The sequence below is a fragment of the Grammomys surdaster genome, unplaced genomic scaffold (assembly GCF_004785775.1).
Source record: "Grammomys surdaster isolate TR1022 unplaced genomic scaffold, NIH_TR_1.0 278, whole genome shotgun sequence".
In the NCBI taxonomy this organism is placed as follows: Eukaryota; Metazoa; Chordata; class Mammalia; order Rodentia; family Muridae; genus Grammomys; species Grammomys surdaster.
The window spans coordinates 14059708-14072118 of record NW_021604719.1 but is presented as its reverse complement, the minus strand read 5'-3'; the positions used below and the strand labels follow the sequence as shown (position 1 = coordinate 14072118).

At 39.7% G+C, this 12411-nt stretch overlaps 1 protein-coding gene across 1 annotated transcript in view; it reads right to left on the bottom strand.

Moving 5' to 3' along the window:
* Window positions 1-12411, bottom strand: part of Ccdc192 (coiled-coil domain containing 192) — a 187734-nt gene that overhangs the window by 161580 nt on the left and 13743 nt on the right. Inside the window, 1 exon segment of the mRNA XM_028777163.1 lies at window positions 53-160. Coding sequence (XP_028632996.1) covers window positions 53-160 — 108 coding nt within the window.

Below are 12411 nucleotides of genomic sequence, written 5' to 3'. Positions count from 1 at the left end.
CTCTCTGGTGGCCCAAGAAGTAGATATTTCCAGTCCCCATGCTAGGTATTACCTGTTCCAATAGAGCTTTAGCCTTTTCCTCTGCTTCCTTCAGGCAAATCTCCAAGTGTTCCAGTTGTTCCAAAGTAAATTCTGTCTGTCCACTGTCTGGTGAGTTTCCCTTCAAAACAAAAATCAATGTGTTTTTGTTTGTTTGTTTGTTTGGTTGGTTGGTTTTTGATAGAAATAGTTTCCTGAGTACTTTTTGATCAATTTTATGAACTGAGGCTAAGTTTAGTTCATAGACTCCCACCAATCTTTTCTTCTTACTATTAACAAAATAGAGTTTTATAGGAACAACTTAGTCTAAAAGGAAAGCAAAAGATACAGGGCAAGGAACAACTTCAGAACATGAGAATAAAATAGCCCATGTCAGAATTTGGTTAATTTGCAACTTTTGTTCTTCAGGAGGTTACGATCAAAGTTTCACATCCTGATAGGAGGTGTCACCTCTATGTTATGTGTTGAACACTCATCCTTCAGGAAGGTCATTTGGATACATGCACCCTTTGATCTTCACCTGTCTATTCTGAAAGACACTTAAGCAAAGACAGCCATGGTTAAGAATGACATCACTCTTCCCACAGCCTAGCTAGTAAGACTTAAGGCAGCAGATAGAACCTGTTCAAAATTACTCTAGAGTTACTTTCTACAAGCTATGGGACGAGTAGAGAATCGGACCGGAATAAGTTACAGACTGAACACTGAATCTCGAGAATGCCCTAACTATTCTTCCACTAATGTGACAACCACAATTCAAGGATCAAATTGAAAACTTACAACAGAAAGGCTCCAAAGCATTATGATCCCCATGGGTTTGTGTCGTTTTCTTGCTGATGAACCTGCTGGACAGATATTTCTAATCAACCCCTACAAAAACAAGAAAAACTCCTACCCCACCCCCCAAAAAAATTGTGGTCCTATATCTAACAGCTTTGTTTTCGCCTCTGGTTTATGACACCACTGGTTTAAGCACATGTGCATGGTGATACTATAGTGCCATCTGGTGGTAAATGGAACCGGCCATTTAAAACAAAACATTCTGTTTGTCTGTATGCAGAATCCTGGGCCTTCACCACTGGCCTAGTGAAATCAATGGACCACCATAGGATAAAGGACAGAGAGAGGTTTCTAGGACACAAGAGATTTGGCTTCTAGACAAAAGTCTGTCCTGTACAGCTGTTTAGCTTCCTCCAAAGTTTGACTGTAGGGGATGAAGATCTTAGACCTAGAGCAGTGCTGGTACAGGCAATGTAGAGCCCAAAGTCTTCCTTACACCAGGGTGATGTAGTAATTTCAAGAGTAGAGTCACAACTGGTCAAAATATAGAGAACTCCTGACTGTGCGGTACTCAGCCCCAACTGATACATTTTACATGAAAACCCCTATAACCTAAGTCTCAAGAAAACATCATGGAAGAGGGGTAGAAAGATTGTAAGAGACAGAGGACCGTGTTTTCTAGAGACGATAGAGGAGCTGTATCAAAATCACCACCATATGGCTGCTTAAGCAAAACCTAAAACCTGGCACCACCAATTGACATGCCAGAGTGGGTGAGGGATTCTTGCAAGGTATCATTCATAGAAGAGCTCCAGGCAATTAATGGCTGCTGTGAGGTGGAGACTCAGTCTTCTTCAGAGACAACCCTTGCCCCTATAGGTTCACCAATCCCAAGAGGTCAGCCCTAAATGCATATGAGCAACACTGAGTGACCGCAGTAGGATGTATTTATAGATGTCTAAACATATATATGTAATAATGATATTTTTAGTGGGTTCAAATGTTCTCCAAAAAGCAGTCTTAAATGTAGTTCTTGGATATTCATGCTTTGAAACCTCTGCTGCATGACATTTTTTTTTTTTGGCAGAAAGGGAAAATCATTGAGAGGCTAAACTATTGCACAAAAGTGTGTGAAGCTGGCTCCATAACCTGGGAGAATCCTCTTGCTTGGAGTTGGATGTCAAGAGAAAAGTTTTAAATATCTGTGTCAGTATCAGCCAATTTATTTCTTAGTCCTTTTACTCCAAACATCCAAACCAACCAAGAAATTCAATCATGTAAGACAGAAGCTCTGCGATGACAAAACTAAGCCAACAGACTGCCACTGAGGACTGGACGGCAAAGGGTTTTCATACAGACAATATTAGGAACTCATATAGCCCAGAATGCAGAACAGCCTCAGAAAACTATAAAATGCAGAGTCTGAACCTGCACCCAGGCATGAGCTGCCTTCTACATTTTCTTAAGCATCCCAGTGGTTCCATTCACTGACTTACAAGAAAAAGCTTATACAAAGGCAAGCTCTCCTCAGTAAGAAGCAACTTCAATAACCAAATGAGAAAGTAAAACTTAAAAGTAAATTTAGAAGAAAGCACAACATGAATTTGACTGTACGGGCACCTCCAGTTTCAGAAGACCCGAAAAGGTGAAACGTGGTCAGTCATTGTTTATTTTGTAAGATAGGAAGGCAAAAAAACAGGGATGGGTCTTAACTCATGAGTTGAAGTCCTTGTAGACACTGCTGCATACTTGTGTGACTCATAACAATGAACACTCCCAAGGGTTAAAGAATTGACAGGTGAATTACATTAATTAACAATCTGTTGCATAAAAACAAAAATTTGATGAGCATTCAGTAAAAGGGAACACTTGCACACTACAGAGAGGAACATGAATTAGATTAGACACTATGAAAGTCAGCGTTGTGAGGTTTTCAAGAAAACAAAACTAGAACTGTCATTCCATCTACCTCTACCATTCTTGGGTATTGTATCCAAAGGAGTCCAGGTCAGCATCCCATAGAGATAACTGCACATCCGTGTTTATCGCAGTGATATTCACAACACCCAAGCTAGAATCAGCCTAGCTGCCCACCGATGAACAGACAAAGAAAATGTGGCATATACATACACAGTGGAGTTTTATTTAGCCATAAAAAAGAATGAAATGCCATAAACAAGAAAATGGATGACATCTTTACTCTTATTTGTAATTTTTAATTTTAGGTCTCTTAAATGTTTCTACCTAAAATTCAAATAAATCTCGACAGATGTAGTTCAGGTGATCAAACTAAAATACTAGCAAATAATTTTAATCATTCATATATTCCTTGATTACAGTAAAGATGTCAAACTATATATGGGTAAACATGTATTTGGATTGATAGCTCATTAATAGAACAAACATATAAGACTTAAGCATAGACTTGTTTTTAGCTGTAGAAGTTTCTCACTTGAGAATTCATAGGAAAATGACTTTCCCTGTTTGTTTGTATTTTTCTCCTTAACTTCCTCTAATCGATCCCAGCTTGTTCTTGGTATCCTATCACTAACTCTTAGTGCCTTTATTTCTGTGTCCTTAGATGACTTCACTCATCTGTGTCAGCCATTAAACTTTTTCAAATTTTGAGAGCTGGCTCAAGGTCACTGTTGCAATAGACTTGGTGTTCTATTCCTCATCCGGTTTGTGTGTGCATAGGTCACATAGGACTTTGCTGAGCCCTTGGTTGAAGCCAAATAAAGAGCTGTTGATTGATCAGGAGCTCAGCAGCTCAAAGAAGACACTTGTATAAAAGCAACTGTCCTCTATGCTGCGTCTTGACAATGGTTTCTTTGAGCAATGCTTTCCATGTACCACACCTGTGACACTGACAAGAGTTTACAGCCCTAAGAAGTTCTGTTTGCCAGGGCCAAGGGTGAGACTGAGGCAGCAGAGAACAAGGTTACAGCCATGGTTTTAGGTGATGGTAGTGCCGTTAAAGAGCAAGCTTTAATTAAATAAAGCAGGTAAACATGTCAACAGATCACACTCAATCAATAATAGCAATTTCATTAAACCAACTGAAAAAGAATAGTTTGGGATTAAAGCCTTCTAGCTGATTAGAAAAAAAAACATTAAAAGAAAATTCTCACAGGTACACTTTCACAACAGCAAGTGGAAAGTTCAATCAGGTATAGAATTAAGCTAGCTAGTGCAGCCAATACATGCATATGTGTTTATTTAAGAGAAAGTTCGCTAAAAAGAAAGCAGTCATAGATTCTACCTTTATAGAAGAGGATTTTGGCCCAGTTCATTTTTAGAGACAGCATCTCTAAAATTTGAGACTTCTAATATGCCAGGTGCCCTGCAGGGCCCCTCCTCGGAAGTATAGTCACTTCCATCCATATTGGAGATTCTTTCAGAAGAGTTTGTAGTGGTTATGCTTCTTGTTTGGTATCTCACCTCTTCATTGATGCTTTCTTTCCTTTTTCTCCTTGCTTGGTAGACACCCATGGGCTTCTATGTCTTTACCTGTCTGCTTTCTGCTCAGATTCCCTTCAGATTCAGATCTGTCCCTGCCGATACCTCCTCCTTAACTTGTCCTCATTCCCAAGTCCTGTATTACAGACACTTTTATATCATTCATTCACTCTTGGTTTTCATGATCAGAATTCACTCACAGTGGAAATCACATCACCTTCTCCAGGGAAACCATGTTTGTCTCCGTTGGAGTTGCCTTATCACTGCCCAGTAAGATACTAAAGTTCAAACCATGATGAGCAAACCACAGTTGGAGGTAGCAGGAAGTGTCTATCAACATGACTGAATAGGAGGTGCGGGTGGGGGTAGGGGAAGCAGCTTCGCCAGCATTGTGGGGAGTATTCAGCTCCTCAGCTAGGAGGCCATGTTCTCTCTGAACTGACTGTATGACTTAACTTGTTTGTGGCTGACTTTCCAATTTTTCAACTAAAAATATTAGTTCCTGGCAGTGATTGAGGAAAATGAAGTGAAGGGATTGTTAAAAGGTGTGGGCATTGTAAAGTCATCAACAGAGAGTGGTCAGGCAAGTTCCAGATATGCAGGTAGCCTTAGCCTTCTCCTGACCTATAGCAGGGTTACAGGGGGTGGTAGTGAGCATGACAGATGGATCTAGACAGAAAGCTGGAGGTGAGGGACACAACACAGTCTCTGCCACTTTGTGAAACAGTGGCACAGATAGCCTGTCCTTCTCACCTCCTCTCCTCTGCTTTTCCCTTGGTAAGGAGCCAAAGGACTAGAGAGCCTGAATCACAGGTGCAGAGAAACTGGCTTTTCCTGGAAAAAGGGAGGGAGGAAGGAATAAGGGTGAAAAGAGCCAGATTTGTGGAGAAACCTCAGCTCAACAGGAACTAATTCCATCCCTGCTCCTCTGAGGCCAGCCTAGGGGCTAGGCACGTGCTAACACACTGTCAAGTGTCAGCTGTCACCAAGAAAAGGCTTTGCTCATGAAGAAGCCCAATCTCTTCTGAGATTACAATCTTTCTCCTTTCTCTCTCCCACTCCTTTCCATAGATAGCATCTTTCATCTTTAACAAAGTTAAGGTACAATATACGGGAACTGCTGCAGATTGGTATGCTGTCTGTCTTGGGCCGGGTGGAATAAAAGTTTGGCAACCCTGTGAGAGCTCACCCTACTTATTTTGAGGTAACCACTCTCACTACTTTATGAGATGCATATGAGGCACTCTCCTCAACTCATCTGATGGGTGCTAATTATGAAATGCATGCTTTATTACGTAGCTCATCTAGAATTATGGTTCCTCAGGCTTCTGGACCTGTTCAAAGTGGATCTGTATCATCTATCAAGCCAGCTGTCTGATAGAGAGTGCAGGATACTTGGTATATCATAAAGCAAATGAAACTCATTTCTAAAAGTTAGCCTTTCCTCCCAAGTCAGGTTTGACTGTTTCCAAAAGTCTACAGCATCGCCAACCGAGAGTAACAGAACAAGGGATCTGTGGGCTCACATTTTAATTTAAGAGAACAATGTTGTCGTGGGAGTTGATGCCATTTCATAGTTTCACCAGTAACTTGTAAATAATGACCAAATTCTTAACATGGTGATTCTTATTAAACAGATTCAGGAAGGATTGCAGTCCCTAAGGGGATAGGAACTTCACAGGAAGACCAACAGAGTCAACTAACCTGGACACATGGGGCTCTCATAGACTGAGCCACCAACTAAAGAATATACATGGGCTGGACCTAGGCCTTCCTGCACGTAAGTAACAGATGTGCAGCTTGGTCTTCATGTAGGTCCTGAACAAGTTGAGTAGGGGCTATCCCAAAAACTGTTGCTTGTCTGTGGGATATGTTATTCTATCTGGGCTGCCTTGTCTGGCTTCAGTGGGAGATGAAGCACCTGGCAGAGATTTGATTTGCCAGAGTAGGGGTATACCCAAGGGGGTCCCCACCCGCTCAAGAGAAAAAGGAGAGGGGGATGAACTAAAGGATTGTGGGAGGGGAGAACTGGGAGGGGTCAGTAAGTGGGATGTAAAGTGAAAAAGTAAAAAATAAATTCATTTTTTAAAATGCTGAGATTTGTCAAGAGTTATGTCAAACCATAAGAAATTAAAAACAAGTCAGCCATGACTGGAGTTGGCACCATAGTCACCACCATAGGGGTTCTGTCGAATACAAACATTTCATTCAGGCTTTAGTTGTGAATTAAAATAAGAAAAAAGTCAGTGGTTACATTAACACATTTATATTGATTTATAATACATTATTCTGTACTTTGTGGTATTTGTTTTCCCTCTTTGATGAAGAGTTGGCTTCTCCAGGGAAGAACACACCAGTTGGTTATCACATGCCAAACAGTCCATCCTGAAAACATGCATACAAGTAACATCATATGGGCTGAGCAGGTTATATTGGGGAATAGACATGTATATACAGATACATATATGCTTGCAATAACAACCAATGAAAGGAGAGACATGAATTTGAAGGTAATTGGAGAGAGTTACAGGGAGGTTTGGAGGGAAGAAAGGGAAGGGGGAATAATATCAAAAAAATAGCAAGAAAATAAAAACTATAAAAAATTTAGACCAGTAATTGACCACTCTAATATGCCCTCGGATATACCAGTTTGATATCAAGTAACATTGACTTTGTACAATAGCAGTGGGAGGCCCGTGGAAAGTACACACCTTCTATACCTTACACCCCCCCCAAAAGGGCACAGTGGCAAGGACACCTGGATACACATTCTGTTCTATTAGGTCTGTTTCAAGGTCTCCTCTGTGCTAACACAGTGCTCTGCCATTTTGATTTATGAACCTCATGAACATTTTAAAGTATTTGATGAACTTTTTAATCATAAGTCCACACACTTGAATCACTTACATGTATACTTCTGCATATAACTTTAAGATGAGTTCTGTCTACAATTTCAGTATTATGAAGTCTTTGTTTAGAAGGGATAGACATTCAGGATTTTTTTTATTTTCATTATAAAATAAAATACACATTCTGGACAAACATGTTCAATATGCTCTTCCTTCCTCTGTTATAAACGATGCAAGTAAGTAAAAAATAATCTTTTCTTCAACAGAAAAGGCTCAAACTCAAAAGAAGAAAATAATTTTCTCTTTCTGTTCAGTAAACAGCACACCTTCCAAACCAAACTTGGTCTTTAAAACTAAAACTTCCCAATTATCTATGACAACTCACCTTCCTGGCTACAGACGGAAGATATTTCTAGTGAGAATATGTTTACTTCACAATGAAAAGGGAGAAATAGAACAAAGCAAGGCAATCCTGCTAGTGAAAGTTATTTTTATTTCTTTAAAATATAAAGGACACAGAGAGAAACGGGGAGTCGTTAAAGGAGAGTGGAGACTCAACTTTGTACGATGAGAAATTTCAGGAAACTTGCAACAGTGTGAGGTATGATTAACACTGATAAACTAGTTGATTCAAAATAATCTCAATGGTAAAATCTGCACATATTTTAACACAGTTCAAGAGGAAAATGAAAATAGTCCTATATGATCAGCCTGTAAAACACACAGCATGAGAAGTCTGTATTAAAATAAATTCAATTCTTCTTTACACCTACTTTAAACGACTGTTGTGAGAATCAAGTAGAGAAAAGAAGATAAAGACACAATAAAAACTATAAAGGAAGAGATTTTAAAAGCCAAAGGAGACTGCTTTCTGGGGAAAATGGACTTTGAATTTTCAAATTAAAATTAACCAAAATTTATAATTTGCTCTAGACAGTTAAAATTTGGGAACAGACTCTTTTTCATACACTACACAGAAGTTTAGATTGAGTACTTGGACATATCAATCAGCAATTCATCCCACTACTAACTATCACTATTTGAGGAAATAGACACGCAGACAGGAAGGACAATTGTCAGGCCACAGTATAGTTGAGGTGATGCAACTGTGTTGCCCAAGATGCCTGTGGTTTGCCAGTTACTTTTGCTATAGTTATTGCTACATTTTGTATACTGACAGTGTTCAGGGTGGTGACAAACGTGCTTCTGCCCCTGATGGTTAGATTATAAATACATAAATGTTAAAAAAATGTTCAAAACAGTGAGCTGCAGGGATAAGAACTTCCGTACTCCAGCAAGGCTGTTCCCCAAACCTAGCAAGGAAATCCTTAGTTGAACTTGCTGTATAATGAAAAAGTTTTCCCTGCAATCCTGGCATCTGCACAGACTCTTTATTTTTAACGAAGATCAGAAGGAGAGATGGGTTATGCACCCTTTTCTATCAGATAAAAGCAGGGCAATAATTTCCATAGTACATTCCAGACGGATAAGGCAGGCAGAGGACAGGCACATGCACTCATTTTTTTTTCCTGTAAATTTCCATTTCTTTTAAGGTCTCCCAGTCAACTATTTCTAAGAGGCAGGAAATGTCCTAACAGGAGAGGAGGTACAGCATACACAACTGCAGCTACTCAGTGAGGCTCGGATCCCTCATCTGTGAAAGGAGCTGTAACATCCATCCAACTTTAGCTCAGTGCGGCCATCTGCCTGGCTGCTCTGCTGCCTTTGGTCTCTTCATGTTCAGAAAGTTTCTTGTCTTACTAATTCTAGGTCTCTAGTGTAGAAGTTAAGAACTCTTAACTTTCCTTGGCAGCCAAGGTGTAGGCAGGTGACTTGGACTCTACCAGTCAGACACATCATCATCTTGAGACTCCAGTGTGGATGGCAATGATGTAAAAAGACCCCAGGTAGACTAGAAGCTGGCCAGGTAGGCAATGCCATGCTGCTTCCAGAAGCTGCAGTGATATCAGAATTGCAGGTGTATTTCACACTCAGGTAAAGTGACAAGCAATGCCTGGGCCCCAGCCTAGAGGCAGCAGTCACAAGCTTATTATCAGACCTGACTCTCCTGAAGAACCTTTGGAACACCTGTAACCTACAATAACCCTTTTTTCCTCTCCAATATAAGGAGAAAGGGACTATCAATTGATTTCAAAGATAAGTGTGAGGGATTTGAGATGGGTGTCACTTAACTGTGTAATATTAAGTGAGTAATTGATTATCTGAAGTCCCATTTCCTCATCTATGAAAACAGAGGCAGTAACTCCAAGCAAGAACTTTCCTGATGGCCCGCAGTGGTAAGAAGATGGTAACTGTTAACAGTAAAGGCTCTGAGGCTTGTCTTGCTCTGGTGTAGCTTCTGGGAGCTCACAGCTCCGGGAGAGGCTGGGAGAAGATTGTAAGGGCCACACATTCTCAGAAAGTGGTGACCTTGACACCCCGGGGCCTATGTGATCTGACTCTCCCTGGACAGCAAAGACAAAGAACGATTTAAGAGCAAACTCTTAGAACTGCAGATTGGAAGACATAGCCTGTCTCTTCGCCTGCCAACCAGTTAGAGTCTCACCCAGGTTTTTGTTTTCTTTCACTTTGTTTTTTCATGACATGTTCTGTGGGCCTTCTAAGGTCAGGAAGGGAAGAGTCAGTGAACAGTGGCGCAAGGCCAAAGGAGCAAGGATTTTCAGGAAATTTTGCAGAGACAACTTGGAAAAAGCTATTGAGTGAGATGGAAATGCATGCACAAGGAGAGGAAGAAATGTTATTTTAAAAAGAGGCTTTGGCATCCTCCCCACTCCCCCTGTTGCTCTTTAATTAACCCAATCCCAGCTTTCACGTGTCAAAGAGTTCAAGGGCCCCAATTAGAACTTTGTTTCTTTTTTGAACAGTTACATTTGTAAAAATTGAGAGTTCATGACTCAGCAGTACTACGAAGAACAAAGCTTCCATATATCTGTTCAGAAAAACAAAGTTAATTCTGTCTTACAGCTTTTTTTTTTTCAACAGGTCCTTTGGTACTTTTTTTGAATTTAAGATAATTAGGAGTCTTGGTGAGCGTACTTTTCCTGTATTGGAGGCATTTTGCTACTTGGTCATCCCAGGAATTATTTTATATCATTGTTAATTATTTTAAAAATATTCAAGAGGAATTTCCTTCTGGTGCTCTGGAACCCACAGGGGTAGGCAGATGCAGATGGGACAGACCTGAATGGGACTGTGGCTGAAAGAAGGCCTGTGGTTACAGTGGCTGTAGAGGCTGAGGAACTGGCTAGAAACTAAAACCACAGCGGAATCAAAGTGGACCGTTAGAAGAATGTAACGAACAGAGAGGAGAAAGCAGATGGTGGCTCTGAGGGTCTTAATGTCATGTCTGTCAGGCTGGTATCTTCTGGGGTCATGAATTTATTATAAAAAGACAGCACACATCCAATGGGAACCATTAAACCCACAGTGAGAAGGCCATGCCCTTTGGCTGAGAACAAAGGTCAATTTAGGCCCCTCTAAACGTGCTAGCACAAGTCTGTGTGTATTTTACCATTACACTAAAGAGTGCCACCGTTCCTGGTATCCCAATTGCAACTGGACTTGCACTCAAACTGCTGCTGGCAGTGAATTTGCCTAGATTGTTTTATAAAATAAATCATAAGAACCGGTTCCTTCTTCAGTACTAAACCCTTGGAGCTCAGTTATCTGTCATACACAGCACGTTGCCTGCTTACAGTTAAACTATGACACAAATTGCAGAGCTGATTATCTTCTATGTAATATCAACAGTAAAGGGCATCTCACAAGTTTGAAGATTAAACAATTAATTATGGTACATTGCCTGGGTTTTGCTGGATCCTTTGGCTATGACTTTTCAAATTAGTGACACAGCAAATATAGAAATGTAAGCATAAGCGAACATGGTCTACAGGTAAAGACAAGGGCTAAGTGTATCTATGTTTTTAGTAAAAAAAAAGAAAGTTTTTGTCTGAAGGAATACTTGTGGTTCTTGCAGAACACTGGCATTTAATCCCCAGAATTCCAACGGTGGCTCACAACCATCTGTAACTCCAGTTCAGGAGATCTGACATCCTCTTCTGACCTTTGCAGATGCCAGGCATACATACATATACATACATACACATACATACATACATACATACATACAAGTAGACACTCATACACATAAAATAAAATAAATAAATCTAAAAGTATTTTAAATTATCAGTCTGATCTTACAGCCACTAAATTGCATTACTAGAATTATGTAAACAATTATATGAAAAACACATTTATAATGTAGCAAAAACATTGATTTTTTTTATAACACAAGGAGTAAGAGTTAGAACTGCTTATGTGCTTCTGATGAACTACAGTATTGTTTAAGTACATCTTTTGTATTGTTTATTGCTACAATTTAAGAATTTTATTTAAAAGCAATTTTGGAAGATTACCAGGTACAACTTTTGGGAAAGTAACTGTCTGAACCATCGCCAGATGCTCAACAAGTAAACGATACGACTGTAAAAATATACCAAGTGGTAGAGAAGTCTAGACAGGCAATTCATAGAAATGAATTAGGGCCATCCTTCAGTTCCTCTCAGCTACTACAGTGTGTTGAATCGCCAGGAAGGTATTAAAGAGGTGACATCATTCTATTAGTCTGTTTTGGCTTTCACTGAACAGTGAAAAATTCTGAATGTTTTCATCAGTTCTTCACAAAAGAAGACAACCGACCCAGAGAAAACATTTCCAACTTTTTAGACAACCCAGAGGATGAATGTAGAAAGCACAGGTCACCTGACACCAGTCAGCACTTCCCAACAGATGCCACTAACCACAGACTCTTTAGTTCATGAAACTGCTCAGTTTGAACCAAGATGTGTTGTAAATAGAAAGCATACACCAGGTTCTGTTAACTTAGCCCATTATATACGAATATAATTTATCTCATTAATATTTTTCTATTATGTGTTGAGAATAAATGACTTGGCTGTATTAATTTAAATAAGATGGATCATGTATTAAAATTGAACTTTTAGATTTTTAAGTTGCTTATTAGGAAATTTTAAATAGAAGAGATTAAATTTCATGAACAGCTTATACTTTGTTTCTACTGGGTAGTGGTGTGCTTAGAAACTAAGGCTGAAAGTGGAACTGATCACACACACGAAACACAGTGAGTGTGCAGATCAGAGTTTTCTACAGTTTTCAATGGATATCCTTAACTCATGAGTCAATAAGCGAGCAGCCTAGCTCTAAAGCCAAAACAAAATAAACCAAGACGGGCACTCTCACACAT